Source organism: Eublepharis macularius, chromosome 6, assembly GCF_028583425.1.
Source record: "Eublepharis macularius isolate TG4126 chromosome 6, MPM_Emac_v1.0, whole genome shotgun sequence".
Classification (NCBI taxonomy): domain Eukaryota; kingdom Metazoa; phylum Chordata; class Lepidosauria; order Squamata; family Eublepharidae; genus Eublepharis; species Eublepharis macularius.
In genome coordinates, this window is record NC_072795.1 from 58,045,122 (window position 1) to 58,072,052 (window position 26,931).

Genomic DNA, 26,931 nt, shown 5'->3' on the forward strand with positions numbered 1-26,931 from the left:
GATTGCACAGTTAGTCTTACTAATTACTCTCGTGTTTTTTGCATGGCTTAATTCCAATCTTTAATGTTGGTACTGCCCATTACTTTTACATAATACAAAATGCCAAGGCTCAGTACTGCAGATTTGAAGTAGAAATAGATACAGTTAGTAACTTCAGTGAAATGGTTTTAACTTTAAGCAATCAAAGTTGTATTCCATACAGTGTAGAAGGGGTAAAAAATGCAACTCTGCTGTGATTCTGAGGGATACGTGTAAATCTGGGTGCTCAATCAGGAATAGTTGCAGATTCTTGTGGCGGTAAATATGTAGCAAGTTCCTTTCCTGAAGCAACTCCCATGCATACCTGCATATTAGTGTAGGTAAGTCCTCATTCCATAATTACCCTTAGGGAACTGTCCATGCTTCCTCTCAAAGAGCATAGAATGTAGCATGACCACCTGAGTTGTGAGCTGTATCTTTTGTCTTTTTCTAGGGATGGTTGTTGTGTTCAACTGGATTTTGGATGCTCTTGGGTGAGGCTTTTTTCATGTGCTTCCATAACTTAGATGACCTTTCCCCATATTCTTACCACCTCTGACTCTCTTTTTCTGAATGAAAAAGCCTCCAAAGATTTTAAACTTTCCTCATAGAGATGTTCCAATAATACATTCCTTTGGGTTGCCTTTGTCCATATCCTTTGACAGCAACCAAAACTATATAAATACAGCCACATCATAGATGTATATAAAGGCATCGTGTACTGGCAGTTTTACTTTCAGTCCCTTTCTTAATAATTCCTAGTGTGGAATTTGCCTTTTTTCCCCACCACCAATGCACCATGAGTAGACCTTTCGTTCAGCTATCCAACAGGACTCCAAGATCTTTTTCTTAGATAATGACAATTATATGTATAGGGATTGGTTCCCTGATAATGTATTACTTTGTTTACTTACATTGATTCTAATTTGCCATTTAGTTTCCCATTCGCCATCCAATTTGGAGAGAGTATTTTGGAATTCTTCACCACCTGCCTGGGGCTTTCACCATACTGGATAATTTGTTGTCATCTGCAAACCTGCTGATTCATAACTACACATTGTTGTGAATAAAATAATACCATTGCCTAGTGCTTTCCATTGGGAAAACTGCCTTTGTTTCTAGCCTCTTTCTGCACTTCAACTAATTATTTATGCATATGAAGACTCTTTTTCTTCCTGTGGCTGCTAAATTAATTCAGGAGATTGTCATGGCAGACTTTGTAAAAAAAAAACAAAAACCCGTGAAGTCACCAAACTGGCTAGGAACATGGTGATTGGCATGTATGTTCAATTTGTTGCCATTATGATACTTTTTCCTTGTATGTCTGTTTAGGCTGTTTATTGGTCTTATTGTGCAGGGAGAGAAAGAAACTCTCAGTAATATGCTTATTGTAAAGAAAAATGTTGGTCATTGCTTTGTCTCATGCTAGTATGTGTGTATTGCTTGTAGCTTTATGTAAATGCACAGTTCTACCCTATTTGCTATAGTATTTATGTATAGGTACCAAACACTGCAGTACTTAACAGAGTTGACTCTCTAGAAGTCAATGGACTTAGAATAGGGATGCCATTCCCTTGTTGAGGGCAGGGGATCCCCCGCTTCCACCCCCTGCTACCTCACCTGGCCAGTGTGGGGGGAGGGGAAGGGAGGGGAATAAGCTTCCTGGGTGTGCTGCCAGGGTGGCATAATGATGACATCATTCTTGGGAATGACAACATCGCACCACCCCAAGAGTGTTCCCATGCTTCACAGCAGGCTGATTTGGGCCCCAGTCAGGCCAAATTGGGCCCATTTGGGGCCCAAATCAGCCTGCTGCGAAGCATACACACCTTTCTGGCCTGCGCAATGACATCTCTTCCCAGGAAGTAACACTATCATACAGGCCTGGGAGCAGGTCCTCCGACCAGGGAAGGTAAGGGGACCTGGCAATCCTAGCTTAGAACTGTTGTTCTCTAATGAAATATAAACTTATTCTTGAATAAGGAGGCTGATGTGCCCACATTTCTTGCTATGGCCTGTTGATATGGAGCCATGTATCAAAGAGTCAAGTAGAGTTCTATTCTACTGTAGAATAGAAATTATTTCCCTTTCTGTGGTTTCATACTCAGCAATAAAATAAAAACCACAAAATGCTTGTTTCTCCTCCCACAGATTAGTGTATGCAAAGTATGTAAACACTAAGTTTTGTTAAATACAGGAATTCTTTTAAGGACTGTGCAATGAAAGAGCATGGGATATTAAATTCAAAGTAAGTTTGATTACTTAACTCAAAGAATATGTACATAAACATAAAGATTGGAAATAAATTAATACAGTGGAGAACAGGAAGAACATAGTCTTTTTGGTTCAACTATCCAGACTGAATAAATATGATTTTGATCAAGAATCACTATTTTGTCCTTTATATTGAAGGATGTGGTCCCTCACTTCTGATGATAATAATAGTATCCCAGTACATATTTGCTTCTATATTACCCTTTTTCAGACTTGATATTGTTTATCCACTAAGTTTTTAAGAAGAATCTTAAGTTGTTGTTGCTGCTGCAAAATAGTTGAACTCTTGTGGTTTGTTTTACTTATTGTCTTAACTTTTTAATGGCCTGGTTTGTGGCACTTTTTCTGATTTTTTAAAAATGCAACTGCAACACCAGCTTGCCAGGATGAATTGGCAAAGCACAATCCAGGTAAGAGGTAGTTCGTGAAACTCCAGTTTCCTTCAACTCACCCCAATCCTCCATTAACAGCTTTTAACCAACATAAATAAAATTATTATGGGCAACAAAGCTGGTGGCAGACACGCACTTAAAAACTAATAAAAAAATAAAACCCACCTCTTCTGGGATCTGCAACAGCAGCAGAAGCATGTAGAACAATGAGGAAGTGGATCAGTCTTCCTCTGGAGGAGGATGGTTTTCCTGGCTCCTCTTTGATCTAGCTGTGGATATCACTCTGAGGCTGATGTCAGACCCAGCTGCTCCCCCTTGGCCAGGCTACCATAGGAACCCTGACCTAGCCTTCCTACCTTCCCGCTGCTCAATTGCTCAACAGAACTGCAAGCTCTAGCACTCGTGTCAGCTTTGGGAAGAGGAGATGGGGAGAAGGCAATTTGGGGGTGACTCCTGGACTGATTCAAGGACTGAAGGAAGATTGAGCTGCAGCAGCTATTCATCTGAGAGACATGTAGATGAATAGTGGCAGTGCATGACTAGTAAAGGCATCAGAGAGGCTCATGAAAAGCTCAATTATTTGAGGCTTTTCCATTGGAATGAATTAATATATTTAACTAAATAGCTGATTACCCTACGGAAGGAGCATATGAGCTTGCAAATTATGTTGGTTTTTTCCTTGTAAGATCCTGCTGGTAAGTTCCAGTTCAGTTGGAGCCCCTTTGAAATAGTGCAGTTGACAAATCACTTCTTTCTTTTTAAAAAAAGATGTTCTTTGAAGCCGCTTGATGTTAACCAAGTAGCTTGAAATCGACCAAGAAAAGATTGCTTAAGATATTAATTACTGTACTGCAGGTCTCCAGGAGGAAACTATTTAGTCTTGTTAAACCTAATGACGCTCAGATACTTTCTGGATGCAAATGTGTGGGGACAAGCATTGTGGGGGGTTTTGGAGGTAGAGCGCTATAGAAAGTGTGGTGCAGCTCCACAGTCATAATTTTGCTTCCAGACTATTAAGGATAAATAACCATTCAGCAATCAGAGAACTCTCATCTGGAAAGAGCCTCTGATAACTAAATCACTAATATCACTTGTGAAAACTCTAAAAGATCTACTCAAAACATTTGTCTGCAATCTATCTGCAACTAGCCTGGTAAAATATACAGTTAGTTATTCCTTGAATATGTGTTACATCTAAACTCTTCCATCTTAGATACATTTCTGAACTAATCCATTTTGTATGAACTTCTAATTGAGAGGAGACCTGGCTCAGTGGTTTGCATTAAGATCTGCTTTGTGTTGAGATCTCAGATTTAATTCCCAACAAATCCAGTTAAAGAAAGATTGAGTAATAGGCAGTATGAAATACCTCTGCCTGAGAACTTGGAATGCAGCTACCAGTCAGAGCAGAGAACCCTGACTTTCATAGACCACTGGTCTGACTCAGTATAAGGCAGCTTCATGTGTTCATTTTGAATTCAACTTTTGACAATCTAATTCAAGCATAAGATTACATGGTACAGTAGGAAATGGGAATATTGTCACTATAGAAGATAGACAGCTATGGCATTGTTCCTCCTCCTGAAATCCTCACCTAGACTTCCTCTAGCAGAAGCTGATCTTTTAACATATGCTACTTTCACCCCTTTATCCATGCAGTAACAGCTGGAAATAGTTGGCTTTGTCTGGAAAACAAAACATCTAATCAGTTGATCAAAAGACAGCTTATAAACATAGCAGAACCATACAGCGGAAGATATATTCCTGCAAGAGACATGAAACCCACAAAACAAGCAAAATGACTAAAGTACCATCAACAGCAACATGTAACATAAATGTGGTAAACCAGAATAAATATAAAAACCAGGACAAAAAAGCCAGAGAAGCCTCCCTGCTAAAACCACCTCAAAAGACTAATAATAATATAATAAAGTGCCATCAAGTCACAACTGACTTAAAGCAACCCTGGGTGGCATTCAAAAGCATCCCACACCCCGCACACATGCATCTTGAGGGAAACAGCAAAACAAAGAAATCCAATCAAAAAGTTTGAGTAAACCAAAGTGTCTCTACAAGATACCAAAAACTTTTTTAAAAAAGGAGTTCCTAGACATCTGATGCTTATAGAAGGTTCAGAATGGAAGTTTGATTCAGTAGTTTTTGACATGACCGTGGGATATTTATTTACTGTGTTTCATTTATGATAGTTCTATGCTGCCCTTCAACCAAAGTACCTAAAACAGTTTACACAGTATAAAAATCACAAGATCAAAATCCTCAAACAACCAGAAGTTACTGCAGCTGTCAAACCCTAAAACATCACAAATTTCAAAACCAACAATTAACAATAGACAGCACTAACTAAAACAACAATAATCAATATAACCTGCAATTAAGACTGCTTAATACCTGCTGCAGCCAATTAAAAGCAATTAACAACAGCAGAAAAATGAAAGTTTCAATTAATTATGATCAAATTAAAATTTTAAAATGTTTTAGTCTGGTATGGAAACCTTTGTAACAATGATGCCAGACACAGGGAGAAGAGGAGGGTGTTCTGAAACAGGAATGGGGTGGCCACTGAAAATGGTCTGTTCTTTGTTGCTACCCGCCTTGACTCAGAAGGTGGGGAAGGCACAAAACAAAGTGACATTCTAAATGCCTATGTCCTAGGCTATATAAAGCTTTATTGCTCAAAGCCAGCACTGGGACCAGAAGTGAACAGACAGCACGTGAAGGAGTTTCAGCACTGGAGTAATGTGCTGCCTGAAATCTTTCCGGGCTAGCAATCTTGCTTCTGTATTCTAGATTAGTCAATGTTTGGTGAATTGTGATGGCCTATGGCTATAGACCAGTGATGGCGAACCTTTTTGAGCCCGAGTGCCCAAACTGCAACACAAAACCAACTTATTTATTTCAAAGTGCCAGCACTGCAATTAAACCTGAATACTGAGGTTTTAGTTAAGAAAAAACAACTCATACAGTTGTCCCAACTAATTAACATCTCCATCTCTCTCTCTCTCTCTCTTTCTCTCTCTCTCTCTCTCTCTCTCTCTCTCTCTCTCTCTCTCACACACTCACTCACTCACTCAGGAGCCACGAATGAAAGTAAAGCAAGTTAAATCAAAGCAGTTTGCCCTTCTTTAGACCAGCAGCCCTGCTTGTCAGCACTCTCTCTCCCTCTCTCACTCAAGAGCCACGACTGAAAGTAAAGCAAATTAAATCAAAGCAGTTTGCCCTTCTTTAAACCAGCAGCCCTGCTTGGAAGCTCTCTCTCTCTCTCTCTCTCCCTCTCCACGACTGAAAGTAAAGCAAGTTAAATCAAAGCAGCTTACTCTTCTTTAGAAAGCCAGCCCCAGCAGCCTCGCTGCTGCCTCCGCTTCCTGCTGCTAAAGAGATGGGCAGCAGGGAGGCAGCCTTGAGGAAAAGGAATCACGTGGGCAGGGCCAAAACCCATGTGATCTCTGCTCAGAGCTACTGGAACGCTGTTGCAGGTGTTCCCCCTCCAAATGAGCCCTGGACCTAGCGATTGGCGACTTGGCTCACATGCCCACAGAGAGGGCTCTGCGTGCCAGCTGTGGCACGCGTGCCATAGGTTTGCCATCACTGCTATAGACAATAAACACTTTTGATTTGATTTGTATTCTAGATTAATTGAAATGTCCAGATTGTGTCTTTGAGGGCACCATCATATGGAGTGCATTTCAGTAATATACAGATATTGCAGAAAATCCTTATCCCTGTGGAGCCCTTGCACCCTGATAAAAGTTGTAGAAGTGAAGGGGAAATGGATGAGCAGAGTTTTGGCAATGAAAAAGATGCAGCCTATGAACAAGTAGCAGTATGATGACAGCTGTACAGTTAGTACCAAATAGATGGCCAGTTGCTATTGCTGCCTCTAATCAGTTTATGACATCATATGCACACTTCAGACTACTCATTTAAAACAAATTTGAAAGTCACGAAGTTTTAAAAACAGAATGAAGTTGTGTGGATTTTCCTTCTGCATAGGCAGCCTGATGCATGGTTCCTACTGTGTGGATCTACAGAATTCATTAGTCATCCTTTTACTTTCTCATTTTGGAAGTTCAAGCTGTCTGAATTTCCTTTGTGAGGTCTCTGACACCTGTGTATTGCACAAAAGCAGAAATCACTGCAGGTTTTTGCACAAAATATTGGATATAAAATGATTTCATGATGCCAGAGTAAATGACAATATCCTGCTGTGAACTGATTTTTGACATTTTCTTTGATCTACATTTTTGCTGTCACTTTTGACAATATTCCAAGAGAGCGTGTGCAAGATATGTCTTAATATGGTGAATTAGGTAACTAGGAATTGTGCACACATTAGTCTCCATCCAGAGATGGCTTACAAACCAAGAAAGTACAGTCTAAGATAGTTCTGTATGAAGATCCTAAAGCAGGTAAACATGCACATCAGAGGCAATGTTACCAGAACTGCTATTTTATGGGGAAATTAGCACGCAGTCTGGGTTTAATTAGTGCGGCTCTTAACCAGCTATACCAGAGTCCGTCTTGCAGATTACTCATGCAATAAAGAGGCAATGACTAATAAGTTCAAAACGTGTTTACTGATAGTGTTGTGTATGCCTACAATAACACACACAAGCAAGGTACATACAAGAGCTAAGAAATAAAGAGTATGAAAATAGAGCTGTTTGCATGAGCAGGGAACCCACTTGAATTTGAAGAAGCGGGGTGATACACACCTGGTCACGGTGAGGAGCAAAGACGTAGCAGCGAAGCGGGGCGATACCTAATGCCTGCACTAGACACCCAGAGTGACGGTCGGAGTTCAAGATAGGAATGGCGCGCGCCTGGTCAGGGTTGGGAGAGGAATGACACACCCGGTTGGGGTTGGGAGAGGAATGATGCGCACCTCATGGCAGGCAGAGCCTGCTTAAGTACCCCAAAACGTACCCTGAGGCGAGGGCCTTCCATGTGGTTCTCAGGAGGGGAGACAAAAGCTTAACTATCGCTAATGGGTCACTTTAGGGTCTGAATGTATGAGTGTGACACCTTAGGAAGAGGGGACAAAGGAGGGGAGGGGAGTGCCGGGCGGGTTGATCAAATCTGGCAGGAAGCTGGAGTTGTCTTGATGGCATCAGCTCTGGAATGCGATGGTTGTATTGACATGCATCCATTAGGTGTTCTGGGCAGCCAGCACGTAGCTTCCCTCTCAGGGCGGCTTCCAGCGATATGCATAGCAGTGCGAGGCTGGGCTCTGTGGACGTGACAGGAGCCGGGTCTTGAGATGGCAGCCTCAGAGTAAACTGTCCATGTTAGTACTTTGCTGCCTGGGAACATGGCTTCTTCCTTGGTACATCTCGGGGCCTGGCTAGAAGGATGCCCAGTGGCGAGGGCAGACCCAGTGACCGTCCTGCAAGGGGCTCCTCGTGGGAACTGACCAGGGGGTGCCTGGCCAGGCTTGTGGAGGGTTCCTCCGGCTGGCACTGTGCTGCTAGTGGCATGGCTCTGGGCCCAGGTGAGGTAGGTGTCCAAGGGGGCAGGAAACAGGCATAGGTAACACAGTCCATAGCAGCAGAGAGGCAGGAAGCAGGCATGGGCATTGCTGTCCTTAACAGTCTTTTGTTAAAGTCACAAACAGCGAGGCAGGGAACTGGCACAGTTCAGAATGGGTGCCAGAACAGGAAAAGTGGGGGGGGAGGTCCCTCGCAGCAGCAAGGAGCCATTTGCATCTGTGTACAGAAGGTAACATCCATTCATTACTATCAACCATACCATTACTGTCAACTGTAAAGTAGCCGTGAAACATAACATGCACAATTCAAATAATGTAAAATGGCCTTAGGGGACCTTGAAATTAATGCAAAAATATGCATTTAAGTACCATTTAATAGAATTTACGAGTGCTACTTGACCGTGTCTCTTTTGTCTGCAATCCAGCTCACATTAGAAACACACTGGAATTCAAATTCCATGAAATTGTGCTCTACAGTGCAGTCAGAGACTAAGATGCCTTGGAATCTGATCAGACACTATTTTGGAAATTGTCCTTTTAATAGAAAGTATCAGTACATAACTTTTTTTTTTGTAAACTGTGTACAGATGCCAACTAGCAAGGCTATAATTAATCTGCTGACAGTCATGGTCAGCAGACTATTTACTTTCTAGAAATGCGGGGATTCTGGCTATAGTAAAAAGTAAACACTGGGAAATGTTGGACAGCTGATTCTCATTGTGCTGTCTTTTTAAAGTTCTGATACAAATTTGGGATCAAATTGAAACCAGGTGTAGTTGGAAGAGATTGGACTGAAAATATTAAAGGCTAAGCAAGAGATAAGCCTGAAACCCCAGCAGATTTATGTTTTGATGCCAGCTTCTATTTATCGTCTTCTCCCTAGGAGAGATGGTTTTGCTAGAGGAGTGTCTTAGTTTTCTAGGGAGTGCTGTCCCACTGACATCTCTGTCAGGCATGGAACCAAAGTAGGCAGGCTTCTTGTGATAATTTAGTGTTTGTCCACAGAATAGATTCTGCTGGCTATCTTTTTTTTGCCATCCATTTTCACTTGTGATAAAGATGGCATAGTTGGATCCATCTTTTGAGCAGGGATGAGTCTCTAGGGGTTCTCAATCTTTTAATTCAGCAATACCAACAATTCTAGACATGACATTTACAGTGGGGATCAGCATCCCCATCACATGCTGTTGGTAGGGAGTCTGTCTCTGATGGGCAAGACAAGTGGACGGACCAGTTCTAAGTAGCTGGAAGAAGAGATTAGAATAAGAAGTGAAGGAAGAACCTAGCTGGAACTGCTGCTTTACTTTTCTTTCCCTCTTCCAAAATAACTTCTTTTAGGGGTCATCTACTATAGAGCATCATGTTACGAACTCTTAACTCATAACACCATGAATACCACACAAAAAATCCTCTAATGGAACAGGGGGAGGTTTTTCTTCAGTTTTCTCCTCCTCCTGCAGGCCTCCAACTCCCCCTCATGCTGTTCTTGTCAGAGTCCCCAGAACAAGCGTTTTTAGGAGGCATTTGGGCTGCAGCAGAAGGAAGGGAAGGAAGTACTACTCCATTTATGGCACTAGCGAAGATTTACTGTGGGAATCCAAATCCATTTGCCCTATCCACTTAGCATCTGTTTACATGAACACACACACACTTACACTGTGTCTACAGTTTGATGGGTCAACAAGTGGTGCTTGCTGGTTGTTCCATGGAAAGAAGGAAGCTGTGCTTCCTTCCCCTGTCTTCTGTACAAGAGCCCAGATGGTGCTTTTCCAGTCTCTCCAGGGACACACCCATCTTTATAAAGGTATGTCGGGTGTCAATTATAGGGTAATAATTCAAGATGTTCCCACAAGATATTGGCATGTTTATATTTAAGACCACATCATTCCATAAGCCAGACCAGAAAATGGACCATTCGATTCTCACCACGAAGGATCCTTCTCCTCTGAAGAAAGGAAGTGTATTCTATAGTCAGAAGGTAATGAGGTTGACAATGACTTCAGGAGGGGCAAGATGTCCTCCTTCCCTCAGAGAAGAAGGACGCTTCATGATGAGTATCCAGTGGTCCATTCTCTCTCTGAGGCAGATGACATCTTGATGGGACCTCCCAGAGCAGTGTCCTTATTTTCTGGGTGGGCCACCATCATCTGGTGATAAGATATGTTGTAATATTCTTCTCCCAAACGCTGTATAAGTTAAGTTGTAAGTATTCAGCTTATAGTGTTTAACAAAAGTAGATACAGATGACTAAGTAGATGCCTTGCAAATCTCTTTGACTATAGCATGTCTGGCAAATGCTGTGCTGGTTGCAGCACTTCGTATTGAGTCCTAGCTGGTGTGTCAATTTTTTTAAATTTTGTGTGCTTCTGTGATGCACGCTTAGAGGTTAGTGCTAATGGCCGATGTAGACATTCTCATTCCTTTATTCAGTGAAGATATAGAAAGAAATAAGGAAGTAGTTTTCCAGATTTTCTCTGTTCTATAAATAAATGCTTTTAGCGTGCATCTTACATCCAGAGTATGCCACATTCTTCTTTGGGATAAGAAGTATTCCAGTGATCTGTGGAAGGGAGAGATCACTTTTGGTATGAAGGTAGGATCTGTTCTCAGAACCACTTTGTCCTTATGTAAGATACATAGCTCAGGCTAATTTGGCGCCTGGTTCCAATACTCTTCTTGCCGATGTAACCGTGGTAAGGAACAAAGTTTTCGTTCTCAGCCACTAAAGAGGAATTTCCTTGATAGGTCCGAAGGGGTGTCTGGTAAGAGCAGACAGAGCTATATGCAATTTCCAAGTCAGAAATCGGAGAACCTGTGGTGGATCCTTCAGAGTATCACACTTGAGGAAGCTATGTATGTGGGGTGTCTGAACAGATTCAGATACAGGTAGTGTAGCAGCACTACGGTTAAGATTGTGACCTGGCATCTTAAGGTCGAGCCTCTGAGACCACTTGCATGTAGGAAAGATAGAATGGATCTGGTTTTGGGTTTCATGACATTAACCCCTTTTTCTTCTGCATCTCCTGCAAAGGCTTTCCCTGATGCATTATATATCCTGTTAGTGGACTGTCCCTTAGAGGACAGTAGTGTGTTGGTTACTTCTAGAGAATAGCCTAACTGAAAGAGGTAGTCCTGCTCACTCTCCATGCAGTTAAATGTAGCCATTCCAGGTGTGGATGCCGAACTGGGCATTGCTGGAACATATCCGGAGATATTGGAAAAGTCAGTGGTAGAAGTGTAGACAGCTGTTGAAGAGGAGAGAACTGCGGGCACTGAGGCCGGTAGGATGCTACCACTATGATTTCTGCTTTTTTTCCCTCTCCTTTTTTGTTCTCTGATTTTTCTGATTACCTTTGGGAAAATCGGAAAGGTTGGAAGGCAAACAGCAGAATGCGTGGCCCCTGTGACGTCAACACATCAGTTACTTTGGCCTCAGGATGGAAGCACCTGGTGAAACATCTGTTGGTCAACATGTTGTCTGTTCTGATTAGAACATGTTGGTCTAGTATTCATGGTCTGAAGTGTAGTAGGGCTAGATAAATTGCCTGAAGCTCCAGTAGGTTGACAAAGGGTCTTGTCTTGTTGTTGGACTATCAACCTTGCACTGGTGGATCTTCTAGTGCTGCTCCCCATCCAGACAGACTAGCATCTGGGAAATCTGTTCTGTGACTGAAATACAGTAGAGCTTTCCTTGCAGAAGGTTGGTCATCCTTGTCCACCATAGGAGGCTAGTTTGGGGGGGGGGGTTACTGTGAAGGGGACCTGAATGGAAAGATATTTCTTGTTCATAATTTGTAGTTGGAAGGGTCTCAAAAGTGACTGTAAGGGTCTTGTATGTAGTCGACTCCTCTGGATGGACTCAGTACTCAGAATCAGTAGACCCATCAGTTTGCAAATGCCATCAGTGAGTATCTGGGCTGATAATTGCTTGTGACATCTTTCTCTTCTTTGCTGCTGTTTGGGTTAGGAAGAGACAATTGCATGTTGTGTTTAATAGGACCCCCAGATGTTCTAGTCACTGTTTAGATTATAAGGAACTTCTCTGTAAGTTGATCAGGAACCGTAAACTTGTAGGCATGCAGAGCTTGACCTGATCAGCAAGTTGTCCAGATAAGGGTGTGCATGAATGCTTTTCTCCCTTAGCTTTACAACTGGGCAGCAGAGGCAGGAGGAAGATCTAGGATGCCATTCGCTCTTTCTCTCTCCAGTCTGAGGGTTGTTGCTACCCCCCGCTGAGGAGGCTCTGGAGGGTGTGTTAGCCCTGCCTGCACACTGGACACTCACAAAAACTGAAAGTGATTCAGTGGAAAGGGCAGAAGAGATACTGGCTGCTGGCACTCTTGCTCCATCTAGGGAAAATGAGCTCTGATTCGTTAATTTTCTTGAACTTGTGGAATTATGAGATGGACGTAAACAACCAGATGTACCAAGATAAAGAAATATCTTGCCAAACTCTTGTCATGCTGTTTTTCTCAGGAAGAAAGAGGCCCTGTTCAGAGAAATATCAATTTAAGTTTCCTGGCTTCCAATAAGTCTTCTGTTGTCATATCGTCCGAGGGAAAAATAGCACTCAGAGTGGAAAACGGCATTAGCAGTTTCAGGTTTCTCTTTAGGGACAGGCTGATGACTTGTGAAACCAATTTGCATTGTTTCAGTATTTTCCTGTGTGCCGACACGGCAGAACGCTGCATGTGGTTTGGTTAAGGACATGGAGTCAAATGAGTACACATTTTTGGTTCTGTTTCTGTACATTAATATTTTCCCCCATCTTTGGTTTGATTCCACCCTAATCTTTTAAAGAAGTTTTTTGTAAGTTCAGCACCTTTAAGCCGTTTTGAGCCATTTTGAGTCCAATATAACATACAACCTGCCAAACTGAAAGGAAGCCTACCAGCAATATGTTGTATCTTGCCAGGTGCCTGAAGCACTCTATTTTTTCAGACCTAAGACCATAGCAGACAAGACTTTCTGAGCAGATGGTGGCCTGTGTTTGACTTGGCCAATAGAAGTTCAACCTGTCCTTAAAGAGAAGTTGAGTGTGGAGTAATACAATAAATGCCTACAATTGCAGTGCGACTCCTGTGAAGCTAACGTGGTGATAAATGTGAACCTTGAAAAAAGGTTATTTAAATGAACTTATGCCTCCAGAACTGTTAACCATTTCCCCCACAAAAGGACAAATACATTTTTTCTTCATTGACTTGTTTTCAAAAACTTGGGGTGGGGTGGGGTGGCAGCTCATTTTCGGAGGGTTTTTTTCCCTTGTCTTTTCCAGTATATATCTGAGTTGCTACCCTGCTTTTGAACATGAGTGCATCAAATTCAGACCAAATGTTAATGAAATATGAGGCATTCCTCTTGACTCTCCAGTAAGTTTTCTTTTTCCCATTCCATCTCAGCGGCAGCTTTTTGGACAGTATTATTTTATTTCCAGTCACAAGATCCCCAGAACTGGATTGTATGTGGATGTCCTATCCTACTTTTGCTGCTCACTCAGTAAAGGCCTAAGCCTGCAACTCAGTCACACATCTCAGGGTCCAAACGCCCATCTCAAGCCCCACATGCGGCTCGCTTCTCAATCAGGTGCAATGATTTTGCTCAGTCTCATTTCCCAACATGCAATATAATTTTCCTTTGATTACATGGCTTTCATTCTCATCTCCTTATGCTTGTTTTCTTGTCTTAATTTCTGCACGTCAGCCTTTTATACAGTTTTGTCATTGATGGCATTGCATGCCTCTAATAACATTTTCATCTATCTTTTTGGCCATCTAATATTGTTTATAAGCCTGGGGCAGAGAGTATAAACCTTTAAAAAAATATCTAGAGAATATTTGCTTGGTATCCCATTGTAAATGGAAGTTACATGACAGAAAATCTAACTCAGTTATTGCCCAGATGAAAACCAAGAGCCTTGCTCCAGCTTGGTTCAGACTGTGGCCACTGTTTATCTTGTGCTCCATCTTTCTAGGTATGAATGCTGCTGTCCGAGCTGTGACTCGCATGGGGCTATACGTTGGAGCGAAAGTGTTCCTGATCTATGAGGTTCAATTTTTTTCCATCCTTTGAAATGCTTTTCTTCCTGATATATTGGTTATTGGTATAGTGTGGTCTTGAAAACTATTATACTCCTCCTGGGAGACTCTTGAGGGTGGTATAGGGTAAAATTGAACCTAATTTAGATGCTGCTGTCCCTTGCCTTGTTTATATACACCTGGAGAAGGAGATCTCACCTTCTTGCTGCACTCACCAAGTGCTATAGCCCTGCCTGTAGCACCCTTAATAATATATCTGCATAAAATCCAATGCTTGTTAGCCAATACACAAGCTTGATTCCTGGATTTGGGGTGGCACATTAAGGGTGCAGGGTGAGTTTGCTCATGTTGTATTATAGGAACATATCCCCTGTTCAGACCTTATGCCTGTGCATGGACATCGGATAGTATTACAAGTGGGTTGAGTACATCAGGTGAATCGGCTGAGAAGGTGCAGTCTCATTCCCTAATCACACGTAGAGGGTGAGTATGGTGTGAACCAGGCTGGACCTTATTGATGTAGTGATAAATCATCAGGCTGTTCTCCTGGAGGTCTTTACTTAGAAACTGCCAGCCCAGGGATGTGTAATTGAGAGCCAGCATGGTGCACTGTTGAGAATGTCAAAACTAGGATCTAGGAGACCTGGGTTCAAATCCCTACTTTGTCTTGGAAGTTTGCTGGGTGTTTTGGGGCCAGTCACGCCCTCTCAGCCTAACCTACCTCACAGAGTTGCTGTGAGGATGAAATGGAGGAGAAGAGAATGACGTAAGCTGCTTTGGGTTCCTTTTGGGGAGAAAAGCAGAATATAAATGAAATAAATGTGAGAAAATCTACAATCTAGAATGCAAAATTCTACAAATTCATTGGAAGCAGTTTCAGGGCCATTTGGCTTCTTGGTGAACTGAGGGATGAGGGACAGAACAACTTCAGGGCTCTGGGGAAATACTTCTAGAATGGATATTCAGGGGGACAGGAAATAAGGTGTACATATGGACCAAGTAGACCATCTGGATCCTGGTTATCATCTTTTAAATCCTCCTCCTGTAATACCATTAGAACTAGAGATAGGGTTGGAAGCCAGATTCCCCAAATCACAACCTAAATAGTCATGCAGTAAACTAGCTCTTGGAATGTAACTTATCAACCAATGATCACATAAATCAGGAGAAATCTCAGATGAATCAGCAGCAGCATCTAGTTTGTTTTAAAGCATGATATTACTGGCAGATCCTGCTGAGGACTGTGGAGCAACAGAAAGGTGGGGGAGGGGTGGTGCTCAAATTAGAGCATATATCAATCAAGAATAAAACACAAATGGGAACCCATCTGCTATGTAAAAATAATTGTAGTATAAAAACATAACATGCATTGCAAGGACCAGTGCTGAGTAAATAGTAACATTTCTACAAGGTGTAATAACCATATATAACATTGACAATACATACTTATGTGTTTTCATGTTACAACCCATTTATGGTGATCTCAGCAAGAGAATTTTCAGGCAAGTGAAAAGCAGAGATGGTTTGTCCTTGCTTTCCTCTATAGAGTCTTCCTTGGTGGTCTTCCATCCCAGTACCAACCTTGCTTCCCTTCTGTGATCTGATAAGATCAGGCCATACCATGCTGCCTTCCCTCCAACACTGATAATATAATCCATCAAAGACAAAAGTCCATTAGTAAAGGAAACTTTCATGGGAAAGTCCCAGTTGAACAATACTAGATGAGTGAAAATGCCTCTGGTCTTCTAACTTTAGACTGTCAATCCACTGTAAATCCTGTACTGATTGTAACTGACAGGCATCTCTAAAAGGGGCAAACCCCTTCAATACAAATTATTCAGTTTCTGTTAATGGGTGATCACATTGCTGGCCTGTTCCATCTCCATAGTTTTCTTTGTGAGTTTCTCCCATTTCAGCAAGAGTTTCAAGAAATCCTGTTGTGGTATTGTAAAAACTCCTGTTACCAACAGTAAACCCCAAATGTCATATTGTACAAACATCATTACGATGTGCTGGCATTTTGTCTTTGTAATATACACAGTGTTTTTATAAGACAGTTGTTTTTATATATCTGAAAACTATTTCGTTTGATAAATCTAAAGAGAAGTGATATGGGGAATAGAGAAAAAAGACTGGTTTAGGGGCCAAGCAGTTTCCATTCAGTATCTCTAAGGTTCAGTCCTTGGCAATTCAAGTTAAAGAATCTAATGCGCCAATGCTAGGAAAGACTTTACTCTGCTGGAGACACTGGAGAACTGCTGCCTGTCAAAGTAGACCGTACTCAGCTAGTGGCCTGACTCAATGTAAGGCAACTTCATATACCAACAGAAGTTTTGTCTCATAGTCTGAGGGCCAAGCTACAAGTGACGAATGACACTTGAACAGCAAGTGTATTTCTCCCTGTTCACTTGCCCTCCACTTGCCATTCAAGTGTCATTCGTCATGTGTAGCTTGGCCCTGAGATCTGGGTTTTTGCTTTACTCACTGCCTCCTAGCCCTGTTGTACATGATAACTTTCAAGTGGAGAGGAGCATTTTGAAGGGACCTTTGTGATGTTTCCTGTACAAGATAGTAATTGTAATGGCACAAGCTTTTCTGGTATGATTGGATCTTCACATGGCTATTTTTTCTTTTTGTAGGGGTATGAAGGGCTGGTGGATGGTGGAGAGAATATAAAACAGGCAAACTGGCTGAGCGTGTCCAACATCATTCAATTGGTAAGGTTTGGATCATGGCTGTTCCCAACTTCCTAATGTATCTGACAATAGGACTCGGGCTTTCTCTTGAAGGCCACCTCAACCTCCAATATACAGAGCTTCGACCTTCTTCACATTATGAGTAGTTTGGATTTGAAAGGAGTTTTTGATTTTGGAGGATGATTTGTTAGTTTTAGTAACATAACACCATCATCTTTCAGAATCCCATTTTCTCAAATATAGGTAGATGAAACTGACTGGTCAGTAGCACAGGGATTTTATTTATTTATTTATAGTCCACCCTTCTCACTGAGACTCAAGGCAGATTACATAGAGTAAGTCAATACAACCAATAGGATGGGTCATCCAATTAACCATGCAATAGGATTTGGACTGCAGAAATCTGAAACAGAGCTGAAACAAAGTATTAACACAGTACATTAAATGATCAAATGTTACATGCAGCAACGGCTGTGATGTACTGTACACAATACTGTAGTCTGAACAGTCCCCATCCCTTTATCAAAGCATCTTTGTGAACCATTTTGTTTCAGTACGGCCCTTTATTATCTCCCTACCTGTTCAATCTCAATGTAGAGCAGCATATCATATGGAAAGTTAAATTTTATGTATGTATGTATGTCATTTATAGTCTGCCTTTCTCGCTGAGACTCAAGGCGGATTACATAGTGTGAGATTAGTACAATCAGTATCAAGGACATTTCCATACAGTGTCAAGGGTATTTCCATAAAACAATGTCATAGGATTTTAAAAGACATAGCATTAGCAAGGATCCAATACAAGGTTAAAGAATTGCTGAAACAGAACATAATTCTAGGACTGACATTAGGTAACATGAAGCACAGGTAGTATATAGGAGTACATATTCAAAACGACAGATAATATGTAAGGCAACATAGTGATGAAGTCTATGGTCCCTAAATCATTAGCAAAGCATCTGAGACCCCCTCCCTACAATACTTTCCTCCTATCTGAATAAAAAGCCTTTTTGAATAATTCGATTTTGCATCATTTGCAGAAAGCCGGGAGAGTGGGGGCTCGCCTGACTTCCTCAGGCAGGCTGTTCCATAGGGTAGGGGCCACCAAAGAGAGAGCCCGTGTGAGGGACGTAGGGAGGGAGAAGCTGCCATGGAGGGACATAGGGAGGGAGGCGGTCCCGTAGGTATGCTAGGCCAAGGCCATGAAGAGCTTTGTATGTAATAACCAATACCTTGAATTGAGCACGGCAACTGATGGGTAGCCAATGGAGTGACTGTAGGATGAGAGTGATGTTCATGCTCCTGCTTGCTCCTGCTAACAGTCGAGCTGCAGCATTTTGTACCAATTGGAGCCTCCTAGTTAACTTAGATGGAAGATGAATGTATAGTGCATTACAATAGTTAAGTTTTGATGTTACCATAGATGGATTCAAGTGGCCAGACCAACCATGTCGAGGTAAGAAGCCATCTTCCAGGTTAGAGTGAGATTGTAGTAAGCATTTTTTGTGGCTGCCTTAACTTGTTTTTCTAGTAGTAGTGCTGGATCCAGAATAGTGCTGGATTCAGATTAGATCTAGAAGAACGTGCAGTGAAAATTGGTGGAAGGAACATTAACAATTTGAGATAGGCAGATGACACCACGTTACTGGCAGAAAATAGCAAATACTTCGAACAACGACTGATGAAGGTTAAAGAAGATAAAAGTAATGACTACTGAGGAATTATGCAATTTTAAAGTTGACAATTTGGAAATTGTAATTGTTCAAGATTTTCTATTCCTTGGCTCAATTATCAACCCAAAGGGAGACTGCAACCAAGAAATCACAAGAGCAGCTGTGAGGGAACTAGAAAATATCCTTAAAGATAAAGATGTCTCTTTGGAGACCAAGGTATTCCCCATTACTGTGTATGGATATGAAAGTTAGACAATGAAGAAAACTGAAGAAAATTGATTCATTTGAAATGTGATGCTGGAGGAGAAGTTTGCGGGTAGCATGGATGGCCAAAAATACAAATAAGTGGGTTCTAGATCAAATCAAGCCTGAATTCTCCCTAGAAGCCAAAATGACAAAACTCAGGTTAGTGTACTTTGATCACATCATGAGAAGACAAGATTCTCTGGAAAAGTGAATGATACTAGGAGAAGTGGAAAGCAGGAAGAAAAGAGGAAAACTTAAAATGAGATGGCTTGACTCAATAGAGGAAGCCATGGCCTCCAGTTTGCAAGATCTGAGCAAGTCTGTCAATGTTAGGACATTTTGGAGGTCTTTCATTCATAGGGTTGCCGTAGGTCAGAGGCAACTTGATAGCACATAACACACACACACACAGCAGCGGAGTCTACACATTGCTTCAGATCCATACATTTAGGCTTTATCTGCACGTGTAGCAAAATGGGGTGGTAAAATCCAGAGGTGGTAGAGTATATCACTTCATACTGTAGAGGGGAAGGGTCACATTTTTTAATGTTTCCCCCTCATACAAAAAAAATCCCTGCAAGATTTTAAAAAAAAATCAAAGAGAAAGATTTTGGCCAGTCCATGCCATGGCTTCTTTTTAAGGTTCTGAAAAGGAAGGGGAAAGGTACTTTTGTACACTGATTATGCTTTTAGCTGAAGTTCAAAAGGAAGCCTGGCTGGTAAGATAAAAGGAGCTGCCCTCCAGTGAATCAGACTCCTTAACCACCTGATCCAACATTGTCCATCCTGACCAGCAGCAGTTATCCAGTGTTTTAGGCAGAGGACTTTTTCAGTTCTGGTAATTTAATGGGAGAACGTTGTATATGAAAAACATGTTATATCTATGCAAGCTTTGATCAGTATACTACTATTTTCTTAGGGGAATCACAAAGAAGGGATGATTGATCTAATAGGAGAAAAATGTCCAAATCTCCAGAACAGTTGCTGTAGGATTTTTTCATACTTGGTGCACAACTCAGTCCAAAGTCCTTGTGTAGGGTGTAATATCTTTCTGTCCATATACAGTAGCCCTGCCTGGAAGCCCTCCAAAAAGACTCTTTGGTTTGTCCTAACTTTGTGGCATGTTTAACTTTATCCTTTCCCCTCATATTCATGATTTCTTCTCAGTCCTTTGTTTCAGAAAAAGTCAGTTAGTGGCTTTGGACTTCCACCAACAAGAGTTTGTGCACCATTTAAGCGGCAGTCACCCCATAGATAGATCTCATCGTGGGAAAACATGGCTGAATTCAGTTTATTCCACTCAGTCTATTCACAACCGTCTTTGTGTTTCCCCCTACTTCATAGACCCTTGCCCAGTCTGACTGATGTGTCTCCTTTCCCTCAGGTAACAGTTTGGTGCTGCATGGCACAGTCCTGCCTCGGTTCCTTCTTGTCTGTATGCTGCTGTTGGACAGCTGCTGCTTCTGACAGAACTGAGCTTGAACGAGGCTGGCATGCTGTGTCCAGGGCTTTGTCTTGTATCTACCCACGTAGACTTTCCTAGAATCTTGCGCAGAAAGAGAAGAGGAAGGAGAGCAGCTATGCCAGTTTCCTGGGTGCATTTGCACCTTCTTAACAGGTTATGACAGGCAGCCCCAAGCTAACAAGTGCTAACAGCATGTTCTCCCTCCCCAGAGCCTCTCATTGCGTTGCTCTTTGAATCACCAGTTAACACAAGCAACTCACAGACATCACCTTTGTGTCTCTCAGCCTCTCTTGCTTTCTTTCTCCAGAGTGACACTTCCCAGTAACAGTCTAAAGTTTCTTTGATTAATGTATGTATGTTTTGCTAATCCCATGGCTGCCATCCTTTCACTTCACATATGGGACAGGGATATTCTCCATCACTTCCCAGAATACAGCAGTGTTCATCAATGTTGTAAGATCTCAGATGGAGCAGACTGTCAAGAGACGGGTGTGGTTTTGAGTAAACAGAAAGATGCCTCTGTATGGGGATGGCATGGGCTGCATCAAACTCTGCTGGTCAACAGCTGTGGACCCTTCCTAACTTCGAGACCCTTAAAAGGAGATTTTGGTCTGATGGTAAGGCCAGCTTCATAGAGGAATAGGAAGGACATCTCACATAAGCAATATTCAAATTTGTCTATATAATTTGAGCAAATACTGCTGTGAAGGATCTCCAAAGGCCACAGGTCTGACTGCATGACTTCTTGGAGAAAGAGGCTACTTTTTTGACAAGTCAGCCTCCCTTCCAACCATTGCTTATTGGTTTATTGGTGTACTCCCATGCTTTGGGCTAAGGGCTACTCTCTTCATACATACTAGCACTGTTGCCCAACTGGTGCATCAGGAGCCCTGCAGTCCTTTTCTGGACTTGCTCAGCATGTTTGTGATGCAGCCAGAAATTGGAACACCCTTGTTATACTTGAATCCAGAGATACCAAGCTCCTTCTTCTACAGCAGCCTCCAATAAAAAATTTCCATGTTGATTTCCCATTGAAACTCCAGCCCTTCATAGGCTAGTCCTATCTTTTGGGTTGTGAGCTCAACTATGGATCTGCCTGCCTAGTTTAAGGTTTGTAGTTTCTCATCTGCCTTGTTTGCTTGTAGGGTGGCACCATTATTGGCAGTGCCCGCTGCAAAGCTTTCACCACCCGGGAGGGCCGTCTGCAGGCTGCTTACAATTTGGTACAGCATGGCATCACCAACTTGTGTGTCATTGGTGGAGATGGCAGTCTGACTGGTGCAAACATCTTCCGCACAGAGTGGGGTGGTCTGTTAGAGGAGCTAGTCGGTGAAGGTATGTTGGTTTGTTATTTAATATTGAAAGACTTCCATATTGTCCAGCCCACCAGTTAAGATGTGCCTCACAAGTCCTGCTGTCCGTGCCCCTGCCTTCAGAGGCAAGGCAGGTGGTAACCAGAGATGTGGATTTTTCAGTTGTGGCACCTGGTTTGTGGAATGCCTTTCCCCTTGTGGCTTCCCTGGCCCTATGCTGCTTTCTTTTAGGTGCTGGGCCAAAATGTTTCTGTTCATCCAAGATTATAATTAAGGGTTAGTTTAAAAAAAACACACACACTTTTATCCTGGAAACTTATTTCAAGCCAGGGTCTCTTTTTTACAATGTGTGTTTTTATTCTGGGCTGGGACTTTTAAAATGCTGGATTTTAATTAATATATTTTAATGTTTTATTTTTATTATTTTTATTTTGTAAGCCACCTCTGGCAGGTTCCTGGAGAGGCATCATAAAATGTTCTACATAAATATATGTACACTGCTTTTCTCCCTGAAGGGACTCAAAAGTGGCTTACAAGAGTAAAGAACACAATATAAATGAACCAGTAAACAAGCTCAACAGCCAACTATGTCTTGGGCTAGTCCTGGTTTCAGTAGCAGGCTCGTCTGAAGGCACAGGCCCTCTGGCTTTTGCCTTTCTGCTCACATCTAAGGGATTGTGTTTCTGGCCAGCCCCAAGCTTTATAGTACCTGGAACAGGAAGGGAAAAGCAACTGCTCAGCAAGATGTTACCATTGGCAAAAATATGCCTTCCAGTCTTTCCCTCCCTGTTTGAAGTTCACACACACACAACCTTGCACCTTGATACTGGTGCCAATCCACTGACTAATCCCAGAGGGTCTGGTGCTTGGCTCAAACAGTTCCCAATGCTGAGCCTATTTGTTATGCATCTATGAACTTTAGATTGGTCTTCTGCCCCTTCCATCCATGGCAGGAAGTGTGCAAATTTCACTGGGAACTTGTGTAATAATCGGGTTGAAATTGCTGAGAGCCTTTCCATGCAAACATTGAAAGTGTGACACAAGCAGATTTTAGCCATTGTGCTCTAGCTCCTCCAAACTTCTTCTCTGTGACAGTGGCATGATATCAGAATCACTCTCTTTTTAAAAAGTCTTGTTACATATGCACAAGATCTGTATATTAAAGATAGGCACTAGTTCCAAATTATTAAAGGAAACAAAGCACTTTTTAAAAGTCTTCACAACATGATGCAAGTGTTATGACAGAGATGGTGTTGCATGTGTTTATTACTTTTAAAAAACACGACTCATGTGCACTCCCCTGCAGGCCTTGCATGTCAAGCAGCACCCAACTTTCAAAGGATATTTCAAAAATCCTAAAATACATAGAATCACAAAATGCATTGGGGAAGGAGGGTAGCTGGCTGGCTGGTTCACTGGCCACTAACTATGACATAAGACACATGAAGCAGCTATCTGTGACTCATGCAGTCACTCATGCAATCATAACAGCAGCGTGGTTGGCGATGCTGTCTAAAGCTCTGTTTCCAGCCTTCCAGATAGCCAAGAGATGTGCAGACTGTGCATAGCAAATCGGGGGGGGGGGGGGGAATGTATGCTTCTTAAAAGACAAGAAATTGTGTGAAATGTTGCCACTTTTTGATCCCACCAAAGCTGCATTTCTCTGAGGGAATATTGCTGTCTTTTACACACCTCTTCTCAGCACTTCTCCCTTTTAGCATGCCTCCAGTGCTCCTCACAAAGTTTTCTTCATTCTTCTTTTTTGGCTTCCCCCACCCCCCCCACATAGGCTGATGTCTTGAGTTCTCTGCTCTTCCCTTTTTTGTCCCTTGTCTTTTCCTGAAAATGGCTAGTAATTTACCTGATACTTAAATATGATATTAGTGTCCTTGTAGAAAAGAGTCCAGTAGCACCTTTAAGACTAACCAACTTTACTGTAGCATAAGCTTTCAAGAATCACAGTTCTCTTCTTCAGATGCAAGAAGTGTCCTTGTGTAACCCTCAAAAATGAAGTACAGATATGATCAAATCCATCCCTTAGACAATTTGGCAGGACATTTTTCTAGCCAAGCTGAGAATTAGACACACACAAGAGGAAAGTCTTGCGACTTTGAAGGCATAGTAATATTCTTCTTGGAGAATGCTTTTCCCGTGCTTGTTTTTAAGTATTTAACAAGTTTGTAATGCAACACAGCTATTTGCCTTTTATATATTTTATCATTTTAGCTACATTTTTTGTGGAACTTTGTAAATTTTCTTCATATTTTCAAATCAAGGAGCTTCATATTTTCAAATCAAGGAGCACATGTGGTTAGTGATGGCTTGTTTAAATGCTGAAAAATTTTATGTTTGCAGTTTTTATTATTTTTTTTTATTACTCAATTGTACTTAGCTTTTGAGAGCTTTCAGGATCCATAAATCAAGATTAAGTTATGTCAGTCCTAATCCTCCATCCTTTTCCTTTTTAATTCTTTTGTGACTTTTAAAGAAAATGAAACACATCCTTCTGCAATCTGTCACAAAAAACCAAAATGATTTGTAATCAGTAAATTACTGCAAATCAAATCCAAAACAGAATAAGATTGGCATCTCATCTGCTGTCTTGCATTTTAAAAAAAGACTGTTAATCAAGTAACCATTTCCAATCAGGCTAACTTCACCCTGTTCCTTGCTTCCGAGTAAACCCTTATCCTCTAAAATTGTTTTTGGAAATAGGCAAATAAACTCTCATATGCCTGGACATGCACAGCCTTTCATTCATATTCATTAATTTGTTCTCTCTTAGGAAAGATCACTGATGAAGTGGCTAAGACATATTGTCATTTAAACATTGTGGGTCTGGTGGGTTCCATTGACAATGACTTCTGCGGCACAGATATGACCATTGGCACTGACTCTGCACTGCACCGTATCATGGAGGTGATTGATGCAATCACTACCACTGCCCAGAGGTGAGCACATGAGTTATTTCCTTTCCTGTCCCCTTTTTCTCAAGAATGCATCATGCCTTAGACTAGCTGGAGAACTGAGTAACCCCTTCCTACCCTGCAACACTGTTGTTCTCAGGCATGGTTAGGCCTGATGAAATGGCTTCCCAGGGCCTGTTGTTATCTTTCCAAGCAACTTTTTTGCAATATTAAAGCAATGAATTTGTTGCAGACAATCCTGAAGACTTCTTCCAAATTAGAACCTCTGTTGCTTAGATATCTTAATACACACAAATTTTTGTTGGCAGAATGCTGTCTGACTTCAAGTATCAATATTTCCCCTCCAAAATGTCATGAGCATGACCATGCTGACTTTTCTTCCTGGGTCTGTGTCTCCAAAACTTTTCAGAGCCCACTTGGTTGCCTGAGCTAGGCCACCTATATTATAGACAGCTTCTAATCCTTCCCCTAGTAACTGTGTGCCCTTTGTGGCCTGAGTGCACAGTCCTAGATTTTTTTCAAGAGTGAGGGTTACAAGCAGTATAAGTGCATCCCCCTTACAAGGCACTATTCCAACATGATTTCTGCTCCTGCCTAGACAATGTGTGGATGAGTATTACACTCATAGGAAAAGGCGGTTGAACAATCATCTAGATAAGCCCTTCTTCTCTGTTTCTTTACTTTGTAGCCACCAGCGAACCTTTGTGTTGGAGGTGATGGGCAGGCACTGTGGGTAAGAAAAGAGCTCTAGTTTGGTTTGGTTTCTTAAATTAAGGGAAGTTTGGTATTTGTAATTGTTCAGGCAGGGGGTTACACACAGATAGGTGTGTGCAGAATGGTTTCCCCCCTGCTTTGGCTCTTGGGGTTAACTCTTTCACACTGATCGGTACTTTGAATTGTTATTTACATGCTGACCCCTGTGTTCCCTTCCAGGTACCTTGCATTAGTTTCAGCTTTGGCTTCTGGCGCTGACTGGCTTTTCATCCCTGAATCGCCTCCTGAGGATGGTTGGGAGGATTTCATGTGTGAGAGGCTTGGTGAGGTGAGCTAGCATGGTATGTTTTTTAACAAAATGAATTATGCAATCTCTCAAAACCATGGTAAGAAAAAGTAGTGAGAGGGTTCAGTTTCAGTCTGTTCTGCAAGGAGATGCCTGGCTAAAAGCCTCTATTGCTGTTACTTTTCCAGGAGGCTTAGCAGGTTGAAGACATTTCTCTGTTCCTGTACTATGCACCAACTCAAAGCTACATTACCTTTTAGAAGGAGTGTGTATTTTGCTTAATGCTCTTCACAGAGACAGTCTTTTTGTGTAACTTCTGTGGTGCATAAATGCAGGTGGTGCTGGATAGTGAAAGCTACCCAACAGGCATGAAGATGTGGCAAGATCTCTGAAAGAATTTGATGTTACAGTTGTAGAGGGTACCCAGCTGGGTTCAGGCATCCTTTTGCCTGCCATTGAGGAGTACCTGCAGAGTAGGACAAGGAGAAGGCACAAGGTGTCAAGCTCAGAGCATCAATGTTAAGATCACAAGAGAACTTTAATCAGTGCAGCCTCTTCTCGCCCCTGAATATAAGCATCAGTCACTGGCATCCATGTTCTTATTTGAACAGGCACGGAGCAGAGGATCCCGACTAAATATTATCATCATTGCTGAGGGTGCTATCGACCGGAATGGGAAATCGATCACCTCTAATTATGTAAAGGATGTAAGTGATTAAATCAATGGGAGGGGGACAGGATGACAGCAGTACATAGCAACACACACATCTTTGAAAACAAATTATCAGAACAGGCTTTTCCAGGCGCTAGATATGTCCCTGTGCATATTTTCCTGTGAAGCTTGTCTTTTTTTCCATTTGAGCTTCCTGCCTTTTCACAAACTTTGATTTAACCCAGAGACATTTGGTAATTAAAGTATTTGAATAAAGATGTAGATATTAAGGGAAAGGTAATTTGATAAGGGTAACATGCATTTGATGTAACATGCATGTCCGTGTATAAAATGTTTGTTGTTCCTCCTCCTGATTAGCTGGTTGTGAAGCGCCTTGGCTTTGACACACGTGTGACTGTGCTTGGACATGTGCAACGTGGTGGGACTCCCTCAGCATTTGATCGTGTTCTGGTAGGTGTGATTTTTCTCTCTCTAGATGTGGGCATTTTGAGAGGTGTCCACACAGCAGCTTCCCCCTGTTACGTTAACAGCAGACACGTGGAAAGGTGGGGGCAGAGCTGTGTCCCCGACTGGCCAAGAACAAACAGTCTCTGCATTTGAAGGGTCTGGACTGAAATCCAGAGGTGTGCTGTACTTTCTCTCAGGCTATGCATGACGCTGGAGTAAATGACTAGTCCTAGTGGAACAACAAGCCCTATGGTGTATAATAGAGA

General features: G+C 42.0%; 1 protein-coding gene across 1 annotated transcript in view; it reads left to right on the forward strand.

Annotated features, from left to right (window-relative positions):
* PFKL (phosphofructokinase, liver type) overlaps positions 1-26,931 on the forward strand; it is a 50,807-nt gene that overhangs the window by 2,956 nt on the left and 20,920 nt on the right. The window contains exons 2-9 of the mRNA XM_054982662.1: positions 14,162-14,235; positions 16,865-16,942; positions 21,451-21,640; positions 24,404-24,569; positions 25,234-25,278; positions 25,479-25,587; positions 26,157-26,252; positions 26,576-26,668. Coding sequence (XP_054838637.1) covers positions 14,162-14,235; positions 16,865-16,942; positions 21,451-21,640; positions 24,404-24,569; positions 25,234-25,278; positions 25,479-25,587; positions 26,157-26,252; positions 26,576-26,668 — 851 coding nt within the window. The remainder of the gene's footprint in view (positions 1-14,161; positions 14,236-16,864; positions 16,943-21,450; positions 21,641-24,403; positions 24,570-25,233; positions 25,279-25,478; positions 25,588-26,156; positions 26,253-26,575; positions 26,669-26,931) is intronic.